Here is a 21660-nt window from a genome sequence, read left to right as displayed (position 1 = left end):
TTTTGTTATAATTGGTATTTGGCTACCGCCCGGCCGTACATCTTACTGCCCGGGCTTTCATGCGTGGTTAAATATCCCCACCGATGAACAGAACATGTAGTGTAGAGGTCAAGGAAGTGAAATCAAAAAGAATTATGAAAATATCTGTAAAATTGTTTGAGTTACGGCGATTTAGAAAATCCGGCCTTTTATAATTGTTATAATTGGTATTTGGCTACCGCCCGGCCGTACATCTTACTGCCCGGGCTTTCATGCGTGGTTAAATATCCCCACCGATGAACAGAACATGTAGTGTATAGGTCAAGGAAGTGAAATCAAAAAGAATTATGAAAATATCTGTAAAATTGTTTGAGTTACGGCGATTTAGAAAATCCGGCCTTTTATAATTGTTATAATTGGTATTTGGCTACCGCCCGGCCGTACATCTTACTGCCCGGGCTTTCATGCGTGGTTAAATATCCCCACCGATGAACAGAACATGTAGTGTATAGGTCAAGGAAGTGAAATCAAAAAGAATTATGAAAATATCTGTAAAATTGTTTGAGTTACGGCGATTTAGAAAATCCGGCCTTTTATAATTGTTATAATTGGTATTTGGCTACCGCCCGGCCGTACATCTTACTGCCCGGGCTTTCATGCGTGGTTAAATATCCCCACCGATGAACAGAACATGTAGTGTATAGGTCAAGGAAGTGAAATCAAAAAGAATTATGAAAATATCTGTAAAATTGTTTGAGTTACGGCGATTTAGAAAATCCGGCCTTTTATAATTGTTATAATTGGTATTTGGCTACCGCCCGGCCGTACATCTTACTGCCCGGGCTTTCATGCGTGGTTAAATATCCCCACCGATGAACAGAACATGTAGTGTATAGGTCAAGGAAGTGAAATCAAAAAGAATTATGAAAATATCTGTAAAATTGTTTGAGTTACGGCGATTTAGAAAATCCGGCCTTTTATAATTGTTATAATTGGTATTTGGCTACCGCCCGGCCGTACATCTTACTGCCCGGGCTTTCATGCGTGGTTAAATATCCCCACCGATGAACAGAACATGTAGTGTATAGGTCAAGGAAGTGAAATCAAAAAGAATTATGAAAATATCTGTAAAATTGTTTGAGTTACGGCGATTTAGAAAATCCGGCCTTTTATAATTGTTATAATTGGTATTTGGCTACCGCCCGGCCGTACATCTTACTGCCCGGGCTTTCATGCGTGGTTAAATATCCCCACCGATGAACAGAACATGTAGTGTATAGGTCAAGGAAGTGAAATCAAAAAGAATTATGAAATTATCTGTAAAATTGTTTGAGTTACGGCGATTTAGAAAATCCGGCCTTTTATAATTGTTATAATTGGTATTTGGCTACCGCCCGGCCGTACATCTTACTGCCCGGGCTTTCATGCGTGGTTAAATATCCCCACCGATGAACAGAACATGTAGTGTATAGGTCAAGGAAGTGAAATCAAAAAGAATTATGAAAATATCTGTAAAATTGTTTGAGTTACGGCGATTTAGAAAATCCGGCTTTTTATAATTGTTATAATTGGTATTTGGCTACCGCCCGGCCGTACATCTTACTGCCCGGGCTTTCATGCGTGGTTAAATATCCCCACCGATGAACAGAACATGTAGTGTATAGGTCAAGGAAGTGAAATCAAAAAGAATTATGAAAATATCTGTAAAATTGTTTGAGTTACGGCGATTTAGAAAATCCGGCCTTTTATAATTGTTATAATTGGTATTTGGCTACCGCCCGGCCGTACATCTTACTGCCCGGGCTTTCATGCGTGGTTAAATATCCCCACCGATGAACAGAACATGTAGTGTATAGGTCAAGGAAGTGAAATCAAAAAGAATTATGAAAATATCTGTAAAATTGTTTGAGTTACGGCGATTTAGAAAATCCGGCCTTTTATAATTGTTATAATTGGTATTTGGCTACCGCCCGGCCGTACATCTTACTGCCCGGGCTTTCATGCGTGGTTAAATATCCCCACCGATGAACAGAACATGTAGTGTATAGGTCAAGGAAGTGAAATCAAAAAGAATTATGAAAATATCTGTAAAATTGTTTGAGTTACGGCGATTTAGAAAATCCGGCCTTTTATAATTGTTATAATTGGTATTTGGCTACCGCCCGGCCGTACATCTTACTGCCCGGGCTTTCATGCGTGGTTAAATATCCCCACCGATGAACAGAACATGTAGTGTATAGGTCAAGGAAGTGAAATCAAAAAGAATTATGAAAATATCTGTAAAATTGTTTGAGTTACGGCGATTTAGAAAATCCGGCTAGGTTGCGAGATCGCTAATTTCACATAGCCATAGCTCTGCCAAATATTGATATTTTTTTATCATTTTTGATCATATTATTGATAAAGCTACTACATATTGTATCTATCCATATATCATAGTTTTAATAGTGTCTTGATATAAATAAAAGCCCGGGCGGTCGTATAATTGCAAATAACAACATTACGGCTCATCCCGAGCGCTAGGTTGCGAGATCGCTAATTTCACATAGCTATAACTCGGTGAAATATTGATATTTTTTCACAATTTTTTACCATAGTATTGATAAAGCTATTATCTATCCATATATTATAGTTTTAATAGTGTCTGGATATAAATAAAAGCCCGGGCGGTAGTATAAATGCAAATAACAACATTACGGCTCATCCCGAGCGCTAGGTTGCGAGATCGTAGCTATAACTCTGTGGAATATTGATATTTTTTCACAATTTTTTACCATATTATTGATAAAGCTATTATCTATTCATATATTAAAGTTTTAATAGTGTCTGGATATAAATAAAAGCCCGGGCGGGCGTATAAATGCAAATAACAAGATTATGGCCCATCCCGGGCGCTAGGTTGCGAGGTCGTAGCTATAACTCTGTGAAATATTGATATTTTTTCATAATTTTTTACCATATTATTGATAAAGCTATTATCTATCCATAAATTATAGTTTTAATTGTGTCTGGATAAAAGTAAAAGCCCGGACGGACGTATAAATGCAAATAACAAGATTATGGCTCATCCCGAGCCCTAGGTTGCGAGATCGCTAATTTCACATAGCTATAACTCTGTCAAATATTAATATATTTTCACCATTTTTTGCCATATTATTGATTAAGCTACCATCTATCCATATATAATAGGTTAAATAGTGTTTGGATATAAATAAAAGCCCGGGCGGTCAATATATATTCCCCGGGCAGTACCGGGCAGCACCGGGCAGTACCGGGAGGTGCCGGGCAGTACCGGGCAGTACCGGGCAGCACCGGGCTGTAATTAGTAGGACCGCTTTTGTTTGTTTTTGTGAACAATGATGAAAATAAATTGTTTCTTCAACTTAATCTTTGTTTAATTATACACCATGTTATACAAGTTAATGTATAGAAGGTTAAGAAGTATGTGTGAATATTTCTAAGTACTTTTATTTACAAATAAACTTGACAAGATGATCCTACAAAAGGTTTCCACAGTGTTCTGTTCGTTGCTGTTTATTTTGTCATTATGTTACACAAGTTAATGTATAGAAGTGTGAATATTTAATACATTTACTTATTAAACACTTTGACAAGATGATCATACAAAGGGTTGTTATCTAAATTCCTCCACTCTGTCCCTTCCTTTGCCAGGTCTAAAACAGATTGCCCGTATTTAGTAAGTAAGGTCGTGATGTCATACTTACCTCCTGTTTTCTCTACGTTCAGTTTAACGTGACGTTCACAATCAGTGAACATGTCTACATCTGATGTCCACTAGGCTATGTGATGTAGACAATTATACCCACGGTTAGTCTACAGCTGTAGTTAGTGCTGGGTATAACTTACACAGCTCTAAACTAAGCTCCCTGTGTCCCTGTATACAACTAACATGTAATATTGTATACCCGTCGTTATCTACAGCTGTAGTTAGTGCTGGGTCTAACTTACACAGCTCTAAACTAAGCTCCCTGTGTCCCTGTCTACAACTACCATGTAATATTGTATACCCACGTTTATTTACAGCTGTAGTTAGTGCTGGGTATAACTTACACAGCTCTAAACTAAGCTCCCTGTGTCCCCGATAACAACTAACATGTAATATTGTATGCCCGTAGTTATCTACAGCTGTAGTTAGTGCTGGGTATAACTTACACAGCTCTAAACTAAGCTCCCTGTGTCCCATTATACAACTCCAATGTAATATTGTACACCCGTCGTTATCTACAGCTGTAGTTAGTGCTGGGTAACACTGACACAGGTATAAACTAAGCTCCCTGTGTCCCTCACTACAACTAACATGTAATATTGTGCTGGGTAACACTGACACAGGTATAAACTAAGCTCCCTGTGTCCCTCACTACAACTAACATGTAATATTGTAGACCCTTCCCTCGTCCACTAACTGTGACATGTACTGACCACACACACAACTCCTATGTACATCACGACCATTTTCTGTCTCACACTTATGTTGTACATCCTCAACTCTACACAATGATTTAAGTATCAATCTCTCCACTGTCTGAAATAGACCAACGTTTCCTGTCTCTGCCACAAGATGGAGCGTGCTTTGTCTCTCGTTATCAGTCTCATGTACCAAGTCTGGGTAAGTGTCACACAACATGGTCACCATCTCTTCTCTCTCAAACAAACACGCCTCGTGTAGGACATTGATATTCTCAGTATAATATGATGATCGTGACCTGCGTGCCCTCGCTGTAGGAATGACGTCATACATTAGTATTTGTGTCAGTAGTTGTACACTCCCACCCTCCACTACACAAAACGGTGTATCATTGTCGGTTGTGGCACCCACAGAAAGGAGATACGAGAAATGATCTTCTAAACCAATAGAGCAAGCTCCATTTAACAAGGCACCTTTTATCAGTTGGTGTAAGTTTTTGTCATCATTCTGACCACTTAGCCAACTAATAAATCCCTGTAGAAACCGGGTGTCTGTCCATACATCTAATGTAGCTAAATAGTCATACTCACTCAAATACCAGTAACTTTTAGGATCAACAGATTGAAACTCTTTCACTATACGTTTATACATGGCATTGGTTTGATTATCAGATGATATAACTATTCTGTTTGGGGTGTTTTTTGTTGTAGTTACATAACTGAGGAACTTTTTGGGACAATTCTGTATGTAGCCAATGGGAGTTTTCTCTCCATACAGAAGTGCCACTGTTTCCTCAATGGAGTCGTGGTTGAATTTGTAAGAGGGACATTTTTCCCACAGTGTAGATTCTTTTTTCACCAGCCAACCCAAAAGGCATTCTAATGACTCCTTTACAAATTCAGCTTTCTTTTTCTCTTTTTTGTGAATAAGCTCAGGTGTTTGGTTAACTTTTACTACATCAAAAGCAAATGCTGCTTTCATTTTCTCATTTTCCTCAATATTTTCAATGGAAGGGTCTAAATCATGTTCTACAACTGAGCCGCCATTGAGGAACAGATACAGCAGACCATAAAATTTCCCGTCTTCTAATTTAGATAAAGAGGATTTAAAATAATGCAAAGGTCTTTCAAAGAATTTGACTCTCTCTGTTTGTAAACTAGGTGTGTCCCTAAATAATCTACAACACTGTGGAAACCCAATGTCTGGGGCCGAGGCCACAATCTGTTTCTCCTCATCATCTGTCCATTTAACAAATTCAGTTTTTGGTTCATACAACCTTAACAATGCAAGTTTTTCTTTTTCTTCTTTGTACTGGCTAAGATCGACAATGTTTTGTTTGGTAAATAATTTTCCCAGGCCACTTAAAGAATTAAAAATCCCACTACGAATTGTAATGACCAGATAATTGGCCTCAGATTCATTTCCACAAAGTTTTGCAAGAATTTCTTTTTCTCGTTTCTCCCATTCTTTCACATCTTCCTGACACACAACATTCTTTCCATAGATGTCATCAAAATGAATAACTAATTGTGACTTTGGTGCCACCAAATCCATGTCTTTTATGTCGTGTAGTTGTAGTGGTTGTCGACATCGTTTATGTTGCCCCTCCTCTTCATTACCGCACAGCAAACGGAGAAGTTCAAGTGCAGTAGATGATTTCCCGTCCCCCGAGTTTCCCTGGATTATAACGATCTTGTTCTCCAGAAGTTTTTGATGGGCATGTTGGAGACTTTTGGTAGAAATAAACGTGTAGCTATCTTTTTCTGTCTGAATTGTAGACTTTGTTGTATCTGCAAGGAAAATTGATTAAATTTGTAAGAACAAACATCAGCATGAAAAAGCCAAAATTAATGAGTACACTGGGAGCACAAGAAAATTTTCTTTTTTCATTAACCCCCCTCCCGAAAAAAACAACACTACAATAAATAGATATCTGTATTAATTGTCACATATTATTGAATCTATTATTACCTTAATTTAACCTTTTTTAACACAAACTACATGTATTACAAAAGGCCCAAAGAACCTACATCGCTCACCTATTGATCAATAAATGCTCCTTACAATCATTTTTCAAACCCTCAACCTTTAAAATCAGTCAAAGTTCAGGATAAATATTCAGGCTTAACTACGATTTTGAAACAATTAGACTTTACAAATAATGTTTAATTAAATAGGTCCTTCCTGATAAGTACTATGTAAATTTTCCCTATTTTACTTAACAAGTATAATCCATTACACTTGGGAAATTATTACATCACTCCAGGGATTTCTGTGCCAACCAAATAATGATCTTGTTGGTTCTGTGTAAGAGTAAAGACTGATAATTTCTTTACTTTTTCTTCTTTCCCCCATTTTAAGTTCGGTATTTCTCTTAGCAAGAACAAATTTTAAATGTCAAAATATATGCTGTCAGTCATTTTGTTTCCCCAAAAGGTTTCAATATTAAATGGGAAATAACTAGGGTCTATGGGACCTACATATAAGTTACTGTTTTAGTAGCCTTCCAATATTTCTCAAGAAATAGTGATTAACTTCAAACTGTCAAAATCTAAGAATCAAATATGGCTGTCTGTTTGTTGTTTGGGATTTCCAATCAGGCTGTCTTTGGAATGAACACGTTCAAGAACCTCCATGAAAAGTTTACAAAAGATCCGTCCCCTATTCCTCAGGGCATAGCGACAACAAGGATTTGATGGACAGATAATGAACCACAAATAAATGTTTAATTGACCTGTCCACCATCTGATATACCTGTAGAGAGGTGGGGTGGTAAGGGTGGGGGTTGGGGTCTAAAATAGTCATTTAAAGAATAAGAGGCCCATGGGCCCGAGTGGACACCCGAGTTCTAGTATATTTAAGTAAATATGACTCATATTGTCCGTACTCATAAGGCCTTGGGAATCAGTCAGGGCCAATAAGTGCATACCATCAACCTGCCATCCCATAATGATAATTCTACCAAATCTAAAGGGGACACGGCCAGGATTGTCATGAAAATTGACATGAATGATCTTTGTGTCACCTTTCACTTCATTACAAAATATTAATATCTGGTATGCCTTTCCATGCTAGTTTTCTCAATATCTAGACTTTTTGGAGAAAAAAAATGTCAATTGATGATTTCAAAATAAGAATGAAACAAGAGATCCCAGAGGGATCTTGGCGCCCACCATTGAATGATCTTTATAGGTTCCATGTCAGATTGATCTTTTCTCTACTTTTCCCTTCCTCTAAGTCTTACTAATCTGTGTAAATTCAGAAACGGCCCTCTTGTACTTTTCAAACAAGGGGAACCTATATATAAAATTTACGATTTAGGAATAATGGCTGTCTGTTGTTTTCGGATTGGTCCCAAAATGCAACACCAGGGACCATGGGGAACCTACATATGAAATTTGAGAAAGATCCCTTCAGTACTTTCTCAGAAATAGCGATAACAAACTTCAATTGTCAAAATCCAAGATGGCTGCCTGTCGGGCAGGTTGTTTTCTGACTGGTCTCAAAATCCAATATGCATAACTAGGCACCAAGGGGAGCCTACATATGAAATTTGAGAAAGATCCCTTCAGTACTTTCTCAGAAATAGCGATAACAAACTTCGATTGTCAAAATCCAAGATGACTGCCTGTCGGCCATGTTGTTTTGCAATATGCATAACTAGGCACCAAGGGGAGCCTACATATGAAATTTGAGAAAGATCCCTTCAGTACTGTCTCAGAAATAGCGATAACAAACTTCAATTGTCAAAATCCAAGATGGCTGCCTGTCGGCCATGTTGTTTTCCGATTGGTCTCAAAATGCAATATGTATAACTAGGCACCAAGGGGAGCCTACATATGAAATTTGAGAAAGATCCCTTCAGTACTTTCTCAGAAATAGCGATAACAAACTTCAATTGTCAAAATCCAAGATGGCTGCCTGTCGGGCAGGTTGTTTTCTGACTGGTCTCAAAATCCAATATGCATAACTAGGCACCAAGGGGAGCCTACATATGAAATTTGAGAAAGATCCCTTCAGTACTTTCTCAGAAATAGCGATAACAAACTTCAATTGTCAAAATCGAAGATGGCTGCCTGTCGGCCATGTTGTTTTCCGATTGGTCTCAAAATGCAATATGCATAACTAGGCACCAAGGGGAATCTACATATGAAATTTGAGAAAGATCCCTTCAGTACTTTCTCAGAAATAGCGATAACAAACTTCGATTGTCAAAATCCAAGATGACTGCCTGTCGGCCATGTTGTTTTCCGATTGGTCTCAAAATGCAATATGCATAACTAGGCACCAAGGGGAGCCTACATATGAAATTTGAGAAAGATCCCTTCAGTACTGTCTCAGAAATAGCGATAACAAACTTCAATTGTCAAAATCCAAGATGGCTGCCTGTCGGCCATGTTGTTTTCCGATTGGTCTCAAAATGCAATATGCATAACTAGGCACCAAGGGGAGCCTACATATGAAATTTGAGAAAGATCCCTTCAGTACTTTCTCAGAAATAGCGATAACAAACTTCAATTGTCAAAATCCAAGATGGCTGCCTGTCGGCCATGTTGTTTTCCGATTGGTCTCAAAATCCAATATGCATAACTAGGCACCAAGGGGAGCCTACATATGAAATTTGAGAAAGATCCCTTCAGTACTTTCTCAGAAATAGCAATAACAAACTTCAATTGTCAAAATCCAAGATGGCTGCCTGTCGGCCATGTTGTTTTCCGATTGGTCTCAAAATGCAATATGCATAACTAGGCACCAAGGGGAGCCTACATATGAAATTTGAGAAAGATCCCTTCAGTACTTACTCAGAAATAGCGATAACAAGAATTGTTTACGGACGGACGGACGGACGGACCACGGACGCAGGGCGATTTGAATAGCCCACCATCTGATGATGGTGGGCTAAAAATGCCACAGTTCTCTGTAAATGTTTAGTGTTTAAAGGGAGAATACTATTTTAGTTAAGACACGTTACCGACAAGTAAGAATTCAAACATTTTTTCAATAAAACTATTTTGTAAATGTACTTCCTCCCAAGGAAGGGTCATGAAATAAACAATTTTGGTAAACTATCTTAGACCCTTCCATCGATGAAGAGTGGTTTTGATTCTACCTTATTTGTGTCTTGAGAAGAATCTTTTTGAAATTTCAGTCCACTGGATGCATTTTTCCTTTTTTCCCTGTCCCTCAGGCCATATAATGACGATGTTGGTTGATTTTGGCAATGGAAATTTCTTCAAAATTTCATTAAAATTGGTTCAGGGATGTCTGAGACGTCAAAAATGTGAATTGTTAATGGACAGACGACTCCTACTGCACAACAATGAACAAAAGGAAATAAAATGGATGACTTCAGACTTCAACTCAGGTGACCTAAAATTTGACAGACGACAGAAGCTGGCCCTGACAATAAGACAACCTGTTTCCATCAGTCAGCCACAATGACTATGTGACGTATCAGATAACATGTGGCCTTGACCTTTGATGGATGATTAATTGAACAATTATTCAAAATCAATTATTTGCGTGCTCTTTAACACACAAACATTAATGTTTCAACTTTCAATAGCTTCGATCTCATGCTGTTCCTGATGAATTCTCGTTAGTATGGACGGTTTGCTGCATTTCACTTCTATCAAACAAATATCTTCATGTTCGACCTAGTCCTGCAAACTCACCTATCATAGCTGCAAACTTTTCTGTAAAATACAAAGATTCATACAATTAGATATATCAAACTAAACAATAATTTACATAATATGACACAGATCTCACTTTCTTATGTACAGCACACTTTGTCTAAACCAGACTCCATTGAGACTCTATAATTTGCCGGTTTGTACAGTTGGGGATTGTAGAGAGTCTGCTTTTATTTCAATTCATGAATAACAAGAGATCCCAGAGGGATCTTGGCGCCCACCATTGAATGATCTATATAGGTTCCATGTCAGATTGATCTTTTCCCTACTTTTCCCTTCCTCTAAGTCTTACTTATCTGTGTAAATTCAGAAACAGCCCTCTAGTACTATTCAAACAAGGGGAACTTATATATAGAATTTAAGATTTAGCTATAATGGCTGTCTGTCGGCCATGTTGTTTTCGTATTGGTCCCAGTATGCAAAACTAGGCACTGAGGGGAACCTACATATGAAATTTGAAAAAGATCCCTTCAGTACTTTCACAGAAATAGCGATAACAAACTTCAATTGTCAAAATCCAAGATGGCTGCCTGTCAGCCATGTTGTTTTCTGATTAGTCTCAAAATGCAATATGCATAACTAGGCACTGAGGGGAACCTGCATATGTAATTTCAGAAAGATCCCTTCATTACTTTCTGAGAAATAGCGATAACAAATTTTAATTGTCAAAATCCAAGATGGCTGCCTGTCAGCAATTTTGTTTTCCAACTGGTCTCAAAATGCAATATGCATAACTAGGCACCAAAGGGAACCTACATATGAAATTTCAGAAAGATCCCTTCAGTACTTCCTCAGAAATAGCGATAACAAACTCCAATTGTCAAAATCCAAGATGGCTGCCTGTCGGCCATGTTGTTTTCCAATTGGTCCCAAAATGCAATATGCATAACTAGGCACCAAAGGGAACCTACATATGAAATTTCAGAAAGATCCCTTCAGTACTTCCTCAGAAATAGCGATAACAAACTCCAATTGTCAAAATCCAAGATGGCTGCCTGTCAGCAATTTTGTTTTCCGATTGGTCTCAAAATGCAATATGCATAAGAAGGCACCAAGGGGAACCTCCATATGAAATTTGAGAAAGATCCCTTCAGTTCTTTCACAGAAAAAGCGATAACAAATTTCAATTGTCAAAATCCAAGATGGCTGCCTGTCGGCCATGTTGTTTTCCGATTGGTCTCAAAATGCAATATGCATAACTAGGCACTGAGGGGAACCTGCATATGAAATTTCAGAAAGATCTCTTCATTTCTTTCACAGAAATAGCGATAACAAACTTTAATTGTCAGAATCCAAGATGGCTGCCTGTCGGCCATGTTGTTTTCTAATTAGTCTCAAAATGCAATATGCATAACCAGGAACAAAGAGGAACCTGCATATGAAATTTGAGAAAGATCCCTTCAGTACTTTCACAGAAATAGCGATAACAAACTTCAATTGTCAAAATCAAAGATGGCTGCCTGTCGGCCATTTTGTTTTTCGATTGGTCCCAAAATGCAATATGCATAACTAGGCACCAAAGGGAACCTATATTTGAAATTTGAGAAAGATCCCTTCAGTACTTCCTCAGAAATAGCGATAACAAACTCCAATTGTCAAAATCCAAGATGGCTGCCTGTCGGCCATGTTGTTTTCCGATTGGTCCCAAAATGCAATATGCATAACAAGGCACCAAAGGGAACCTACATATGAAATTTCAGAAAGATCCCTTCAGTACTTCCTCAGAAATAGCGATAACAAACTTCAATTGTCAAAATCCAAGATGGCTGCCTGTCGGCCATGTTGTTTTCTGATCAGTCCCAAAATGCAATATGCATAACTAGGCACAAAGGGAAACCTACATATGAAATTTGAGAAAGATCACTTCAATACTTTCTCAGAAATAGAGATAACAAACTTCAATTGTCAAAATCCAAGATGGCTGCCTGTCGGCCATGTTGTTTTCCGATCGGTCCCAAAATGCAATATGCACAACTAGGCACCAAGGGGAACCTACATATGAAATTTGAGAAAGATCCCATCAGTACTTTCTCAGAAATAGTGATAACAAGAATTGTTTACGGACGGAGGGACGGACGGAGGGACGGACGGACGGACGGAGGGACGGACGGAGGGACGGACGGACCACGGACCACGGACGCAGGGCGATTTGAATAGCCCACCATCTGATGATGGTGGGCTAATAAAATTATGATATTTAATTGTGTTATATACAGGTATATATCTAACTTATACACACAAATCACATTTTATGGTTGTTTTATCTGATAGTATCTGTACAATTTTGTTTCAGATTTTAAATTTAACACTGCTATAACATTTGTCACACATCATTATATTGTCAACTGGGACAACATTGACAATTAACAGTTTTTATTTACGGCATTTGCTTGAAAAGGTCTTTGTCTTTCGAATCCTCTGTCATCCAAATGAGGTAGATAACAGTGATTTATTTTTTTTTGTATATATCAGTGATGTCACACATGCGTGTATCTGTAGTCCAGTTCATGTCATTTTCATTTTTCATTTTGACATCTGATTCCTAATCTGTGTCAATAAGAAAATTCAAATACTCTCAATTTTAAATTAATCTTCTATATTGGTGGCTGTGGAGTTACTAATAACTTGAGCGAGATATCATCATTCTCGATTACCTCATCCAGGTATTCCGCAATTGTGATGACCTAGAGAGGATGTCTCGCTTGGATATTTAAACAGATTGTATCTATATCAGACACAATTACATACATTAATATATGGTTTGATTAACAAGGCAGCATTCTGTATTATACGTGAAAAGAGTTAAAGTGTTTGGCTGATCGTGTCTACCTTCACAGTGACAATGCAGGGTTAAATGATAGTTTATCTATATTGACACTGTATAAACACCGCCAGGCGCCCTAAAAGCCACCGATGCACAGTGGACCAGAACAAAGCTGACGCAGGTTTACACAGAGTAGATTTACCAAGTGTAGAGAACGAACAGCATCTTCGAAATATGTCTGGATTACAGAATAGACAGGGTCTGGATTGGACAGAGTTAAACTACTACTGATAGATAGGGAATTTTTCAGGACTAAATCATCTGACTGGTTTAGACAGAGATCAGACAGGAGAGAGTCAGGTTAAGACAAAGTCCACTGTATAACTATATAGATGTCTTTGATATATACACACTATGGCACAGGTCTCGCTGTTTTGTGTGTATGTATATAGACATCATACACAGTCGGAAACATATGTCTAACTGTCTTGTATATATCTATATTAAATGTCTTATACACAATCTGACAGAGGTCTAACTGTCTTGTACATATCTATATAAATGTCTTATACACAATCTGACAGAGGTCTAACTGTCTTGTACATATCTATATAGATGTCTTATACACAATCTGACACAGGTCTCACTGTCTTGTATATATCTATATTAAATGTCTTATACACAATCTGACACAGGTCTCACTGTCTTGTATATATCTATATTAAATGTCTTATACACAATCTGACACAGGTCTCACTGTTTTGTATATCTATATTAAATGTCTTATACACAATCTGACACAGGTCTCACTGTCTTGTGTATAACTATATAGATGTCTTTGATATATACACACTATGGCACAGGTCTCGCTGTTTTGTGTGTATATATATAGACATCATACACAGTCGGAAACATATGTCTAACTGTCTTGTGTATATCTATATTAAATGTCTTATACACAATCTGATACAGGTATCACTGTCTTGTATATATCTCTATTAAATGTCTTATACACAATCTGATACAGGTATCACTGTCTTTTGTATATCTATATAGATGTCTTATACACAATCTGACACAGGTCTCACTGTCTTGTATATATCTCTATTAAATGTCTTATACACAATCTGACACAGATCTCACTGTCTTGTGTATATCTATATTAAATGTCTTATACACAATCTGACACAGATCTCACTGTCTTGTGTATATCTATATAGATGTCTTATACACAATCTGACACAGGTCTCACTGTCTTGTATATATCTCTATTAAATGTCTTATACACAATCTGACACAGGTCTAACTGTCTTGCATATATCTATATAGATGTCTTATACACACTATGGCACAGGTCACGCTGTTTTGTGTGTATATATATAGACATCATACACAGTCGGAAACATATGTCTAACTGTCTTGTGTATATATCTATATAGATGTCTTATACACAATCTGACACAGATCTCACTGTCTTGTATATATCTCTATTAAATGTCTTATACACAATCTGACACAGATCTCACTGTCTTGTGTATATCTATATAATGTCTTACACACAATCTGACACAGGTCTCACTGTCTTGTGTATATATATCTATATAATATCTTATACACAATCTGATACAGGTATCACTGTCTTTTGTATATCTATATAGATGTCTTATACACAATCTGACACAGGTCTCGCTGTCTTGTGTATATCTATATTAAATGTCTTATACACAATCTGACACAGATCTCACTGTCTTGTATATATCTATATAATGTCTTATACACAATCTGACACAGGTCTCACTGTCTTGTGTATATCTATATAGATGTCTTATACACAATCTGACACAGGCCTCACTGTCTTGTGTATATCTATATAGATGTCTTATACACAATCTGATACAGGTCTCACTGTCTTGTGTATATCTATATAGATGTCTTTACACAATCTGACACAGGTATCACTGTGTTGTGTATACAGTATAAATACAATAATGTATACAGTATACAATGTATATACAACAATGAATACAGTATAAATACAAAAATGTATACAGTATATATACAATAATATATACAGTATAAATACAAAAATGTATACAGTATAAATACAATAATGTATACAGTATATATACAATAATGTATACAGTATATATACAATAATGAATACAGTATCAATACAATACTGTATACAATTTAAATACAATACTGTATACAGTAGGGCTAGTCGGTAAATGGTATTTGCGTGTTTGTTGTTGCATTAAGTAGAGAGGAGACTATTTTCGGACACTTAGTAGATATCCTGTCCTCAAATAGTGTAAGGTCGTACGAGTTATCTCCCTTCCTGAGACTTTACGCGGCATTACGTATACACTACACGTGGGGTGTGTAGAGTTAGGGCATTGCGATGCTCGGTGTCGAACAGTGAGGATGTTGTCAATTTGTTGGTTCTTATGTGGATTACCCAACCTCCCGGCCCTGTCTTATACACAATCTGACACAGGTCTCGCTGTCTTGTGTATATATATCTATATAATGTCTTATACATAATCTGATACAGGTATCACTGTCTTGTGTATATATCTATATAATGTCTTATACACAATCTGACACAGGTCTCACTGTCTTGTGTATATATCTATATAGATGTCTTATACACAATCTGACACAGATCTCACTGTCTTGTGTATATCTATATAGATGTCTTTACACAATCTGACACAGGTATCACTGTCTTTTGTATATCTATATAGATGTCTTATACACAATCTGACACAGGTCTCGCTGTCTTGTGTATATCTATATAGATGTCTTATACACAATCTGACACAGGTCTCACTGTCTTGTGTATATCTATATAGATGTCTTATACACAATCTGACACAGATCTCACTGTCTTGTGTATATATCTATATAATGTCTTATACGCAATCTGATACAGGTCTAAAATTACTGTCTTGTGTATATCTATATAGATATATCATACACACAATCTTACATTAATTCATTTTGTTTATAATTCAAAATTTTTTTCCCACTTCATACCAAAATATAAAAACATCAGGCTATAGGTTTATCCTCGTGACTACCTACCATTCAGGTCTCCTTCTCTTTCAGTTCTCGGTCTTTTTGCTGCCGGTGGTCCTGTAAGTAAACGGATGGTGTTATATACTGGAGAAATACTCAAACAACTCGACATCAATAAGCTGAGATACCAATGGATACCAAACTGTTACAACTAGACATCAATAAGCTGTGATACCATTGGGTACCAAACTGTTACAACTAGACATCAATAAGCTGTGATACCATTGGGTACCAAACTGTTACAACTAGACATCAATCAGCTGTGACACCATTGGGTACCAAACTGTAACAACCAGACATCAATCAGCTATGATACCATTGGGTACCAAACTGTTACAACTAGACATGGATCAGCTGTGATACCATTGGGTACCAAACTGTTACAACCAGACATCAATCAGCTGTGATACCATTGGGTACCAAACTGTTACAACCAGACATCAATCAGCTGTGATACCATTGGGTACCAAACTAATGCAACCAGACATCAATCAGCTGTGATACCATTGGGTACCAAACTGCTACAGGCAGACATCAATCAGCTGTGATACCATAGGGTACCAAACTGTTACAACCAGTCATCAATCAGCTGCTGTGATAAAATTGCGTACCAAACTGTTACAACCTGACATCAATCAGCTGTGATACCATTGGGTACCAAACTGTTACAATCCGACATCAATCAGCTGTGATACCATTGGGTACCAAACTGTTACAACCAGACATCAATCAGCTGTGATACCATTGGGTACCAAACTGTTACAACCAGACATCAATCAGCTGTGATACCATTGGGTACCAAACTGTTACAATCCGACATCAATCAGCTGTGATACCATTGGGTACCAAACTGTTACAAACTGACATCAATCAGCTGTGATACCATTTGGTACCAAACTGTTACAAACTGACATCAATCAGCTGTGATACCATTGGGTACCAAACTGTTACAACCTGACATCAATCAGCCGTGACTATCAGGTACCAAACTGTTACAACTAGACATGGATCAGCTGTGATACCATTAGGTACCAAACTAATACAACCAGACATTAAATAATAAGTATTTTATTATATCAGAGGGAGCTTGGCACGCGCCAATGAAAGATCGTTATTGGTTCTATGTAATATTGATGTTTTTCTTTTTCTTCTTCATTCCTTCTTAATGCTGACTACCACTTTATTAAATTATCAGAGTAAGTTTAATATTCATTATAAAGTAAATATTGCAAGCCTTCATTTCTGCATATTTTTGGTCCAATATATATATATCAGGTTTATCAAAAATCATTGTTAAAGATTCTAACACATTGAACCCCTGTAACCTTGAATGTAGGTCAAGGTCATTCATTTGAACAAACATTGTAGGCCTTCACACAAGCATGCTACAGGTCTAATATTATCTGTTCTTTACGGTTTTTGGAAAGAAGTTATTTAAAGGAAATGTTGATGCCAGACAGCTGACCAGACCGACAGACAGACCCTGCACCATGGCATTTAAAAGAACTTTTTGAGAAATATAGATAACAAACTTCAACTGTCAAAATTCAAAATGACTGCCCTTTTGTTTTCTTGATCAGTTTCAAAACTGAATGAACACTATAGGGACCAAGGGGAACTAACGTCGAGTTGTACTTCTAAGAAATTGTGATAATAAACTTCAATTCTCAAAATAAAGATAGCCACTTGTTGGGCTTTTTTTTCACAATCAGACTCAAAATTAATGAGCACAACTATAAATCAGGGGACACTTACATGTGAAATTTGAGAAATACCCCTCAAGTCCTTCTGATGAAATAGAGATAACTAGAACTGTAAGCCGATGGCTAATTTCAGTTTCCACAATAACTTCCTATTTGTGACCATGGCAACCGAATGACATCTATTGTTAGGTAATATAAAGCCTCTATTGTTTCTATAATACAGAAACCTGTATACAGTGATCTGGTTATCATGACAACTAAAACTGTTCCAGTCAATCTGATTGGTGATTGTATTGTCTTAATAAGGAATGAGTATTTGTGTGACGTCATACAGTGGTGATTGTATTGTCATAATGAGGTATGTGGTCGTATTGTCATAATGAGGTATGTGATCGTATTGTCATAATAAGGTATGTAATTGTATTGTCATAATGAGGTATGTAATTATATTGTCATAATGAGGTATGTGATTGTATTGTAATAATGAGGTATGTGGTTGTATTGTCATAATGAGGTATGTAATTATATTGTCATAATGAGGTATGTAATTGTATTGTCATAATGAGGTATGTGTAATTGTATTGTCATAATGAGGTATGTGGTTGTATTGTCATAATGAGGTAGGTAATTGTATTGTCATAATGAGGTATGTAATTGTATTGTCATAATGAGGTATGTAATTGTATTGTCATAATGAGGTATGTAATTATATTGTCATAATGAGGTATGTACTATTGTAGTGAAGTCTCACAGTGGTGATTGTATTACCACGTATTGTACGGGTGGCTTGGTGTGTCTGGAGCGGTGTTTCATAATTAGAAGAATGTTAAGGCCATGTTCTGCTGGATGCAGTTCTATTTGTTGTAGGTGGTCCAAGTAGTTGAGTGCATAAATGATATGAATGAACTGATTTGGGATCAATCCAACATTGACCCTCGGTGATTAATCCCTAGTGGTGTCAGGGTGTATAGTTGGTGTATCCAGTAGGATACAACATTTACCCTTGGTCATTGATCCCTAGTGGTGTCAGGGTGTATAGTTGGTGTATCTAGTAGGATACAACATTGAAACTCGGTCATTGATCCCTAGTGGTGTCCGGGTATATAGTTGGTGTATCTAGTAGGATACAACATTGAAACTCGGCCATTGATCCCTAGTGGTGTCAGGGTGTATAGTTGGTGTATCTAGTAGGATACAACATTGACCCTCGGTCATTGATCCCTAGTGGTGTCAGGGTGTATAGTTGGTGTATCCAGTAGGATACAACATTGACCCTCGGTCATTGATCCCTAGTGGTGTCGGGGTATATAGTTGGTGTATCCAGTAGGATACAACATTGACCCTCGGTCATTGATCCCTAGTGGTGTCAGGGTATATAGTTGGTGTATCCAGTAGGATACAGCATTGATGAAATATTCCTTGACCTTTAACCATGTGACCTTGACCTTTGGTCAGTTGACTCTGTGTTTAATTATAACCGAAATTGCTGAACAACAATTCATAACAAAATGTTCATCAGTGAAAAGATACAAACAATTAATGCTCCTGTATTCCTAATTGAGTTGAAGGCGGTGACTGTAAATTGACAGGTGTGACATGGTGACCCGAACATGAGCAAGGACATTTGAGGACAGGAAAATATGTTTGACCTGGTGCATGAGGAATTATGACTGTCATTGTATGTGACCTTTGACCAGGTGTGGTGGAGTGACAGGGAAGTATGGTTGACCTGGCGCATGAGGAACTATGACTGTCGTTGTATGTGACCTTTGACCAGGTGTGGTTTGAAAATGTTTAAATCTGTGATATTAAATTACTTTAAACCTCAGTAATTTCTCGTGTTTTATGTATGACATAATTAAATTTGTTTACGATTTTGAGATATTTTTGAAAATTTCTTCATCCAAATAAGATCTGTATGGTTTGGTTTAGTTTATTTTGTTTAATGTCCTATTAACATCTAAGGTCATTCAAGGACGGCCTCCCGTGCGTGCGACATGTATGAGTGTGGTGAGTGCGTATGTGTGTTTTGGGAGGTTGCGGTATGTTCCGTGTTAAGTCTCCTTGTGATAGGCCGGAACTTTTGCCGATTTAAAGTGCTATCTCACTGAAGCATACTGCCAAAGACACCCAGCAGCACACCCCACCCGGTCACAAGATCTGTATGACACACAGGTATAACTATATATATTGTACAATGTTCTTACCTTCATTCAGGATTTCTTGAATTCGTCTTTGTTGTTTCTCCAGATATCTAGCCTGTTGACGATTAATGACCTTCAACTTTGATATAATTGTTTCATAGCTTCCCAAATCTATTTTCGTATAGTTGGTAAGACGTTCAAATAGGTCATTAACATCCTGAATGCCATTTAAGTCTGCAGGAGTAAGAGGACAATTCCTAAAACGCTTTTTCAGTCGTATGAAATCTTGTGGCTCAAGATGTTGACCCAAATGATCAACCAGTTCATTATGGATCTCTGTGGCCTTTTCCCTATTGTCTAATGAGGATGCAGCCATTTCCTTACAAACCTGAAAAATAGCATGAACATAATCAATGTAATTAAAACTCTTATTAATGGTTCATGCAAAATCAACTTTTAACAGGTTTAAAAAACATTTCCTTACCAAATTTTTTAGAATGTTTTTTTACCAACAAAAGATCACAGAGGGATCATTATTTGTTGTATGCATGCTCTTTTCTCTCCTTACCCGGTGATTGATCTGATAACAAGGAGACATATTAAATCTGAGAGAAACATTCAAGATGAATTTTCTGCGAATTAAAAATATCAAAGTTTAACTTCTGTCAGTTATTTTGTTTTCTAGGTATGTAAGACTCACAATCAAATGGGCACAATAAAGGGATCAAGGGAAAACTAGAAATGAAGTTTGAGACAAGGGGGACCTACATATGAAGTTTGAGACAAGGGGGACCTACATAGGAAGTTTGAGACAAGGGGGACCTACATATGAAGTTTGAGACAAGGGGGACCTACATATGAAGTTTGAGACAAGGGGATCGGAACCTACATAGGAAGTTTGAGACAAGGGGAACCTACATAGGAAGTTTGAGACAAGGGGGACCTACATAGGAAGTTTGAGACAAGGGGGACCTACATATAAAGTTTGAGACAAGGGGATCGGAACCTACATAGGAAGTTTGAGACAAGGGGAACCTACATAGGAAGTTTGAGACAAGGGGGACCTACATATGAAGTTTGAGACAAGTGGGACCTACATAGGAAGTTTGAGACAAGTGGGACCTACACATGAAGTTTGAGACAAGGGGGACCTACATATGAAGTTTGAGACAAGGGGGACCTACATATGAAGTTTGAGACAAGGGGGACCTACATATGAAGTTTGAGACAAGGGGGACCTACATAGGAAGTTTGAGACAAGGGGAACCTACATAGGAAGTTTGAGACAAGGGGAACCTACATAGGAAGTTTGAGACAAGGGGGACCTACATATGAAGTTTGAGACAAGGGGGACCTACATATGAAGTTTGAGACAAGGGGAACCTACATAGGAAGTTTGAGACAAGGGGAACCTACATAGGAAGTTTGAGACAAGGGGAACCTACATAGGAAGTTTGAGACAAGGGGGACCTACATAGGAAGTTTGAGACAAGGGGGACCTACATAGGAAGTTTGAGACAAGGGGGACCTACATATGAAGTTTGAGACAAGGGGGACCTACATAAAGAATGAAGTGTAGTGAGGGGCGATAACTCATTAGAGTTATCGTTCCTTACGGAACGTAATGATAATACGAGCTAATTCGCCTAATTTGCCGGATATAATAGCGATTTGAGGACAGAAAAATTGACACATACAATTCGGTTGATACATTGAGTCATTGCAAAACTCGGCTCGATTTAGGTCTGAGTGTATCTGGTATTCCTGTGGAAAATCGTTTTTGTGAGATATTTTGGGTCAAACATGCCGAAATCGACATTTTGACCGAGAGGTTCTGTTTAAATCGCCCTCAAAATTCAGAAAAAAA

At 37.5% G+C, this 21660-nt stretch overlaps 1 protein-coding gene across 1 annotated transcript in view; it reads right to left on the bottom strand.

Annotated features, from left to right (window-relative positions):
- Positions 1–4313: 4313 nt before the first annotated feature.
- The window catches only part of LOC117343640, a 28640-nt gene continuing 11293 nt past the window's right edge, over positions 4314–21660 (bottom strand). Inside the window, exons 2-5 of the mRNA XM_033906085.1 lie at positions 19857–20181; positions 15953–16003; positions 10081–10101; positions 4314–6195 (exon numbers count right to left, since the gene is read on the bottom strand). Coding sequence (XP_033761976.1) covers positions 4364–6195; positions 10081–10101; positions 15953–16003; positions 19857–20181 — 2229 coding nt within the window. The 3' untranslated portion in view covers positions 4314–4363. The remainder of the gene's footprint in view (positions 6196–10080; positions 10102–15952; positions 16004–19856; positions 20182–21660) is intronic.

Source organism: Pecten maximus, chromosome 15, assembly GCF_902652985.1.
Source record: "Pecten maximus chromosome 15, xPecMax1.1, whole genome shotgun sequence".
NCBI classification, from domain to species: Eukaryota; Metazoa; Mollusca; class Bivalvia; order Pectinida; family Pectinidae; genus Pecten; species Pecten maximus.
This window is presented reverse-complemented; position numbering and strand designations above follow the sequence as displayed.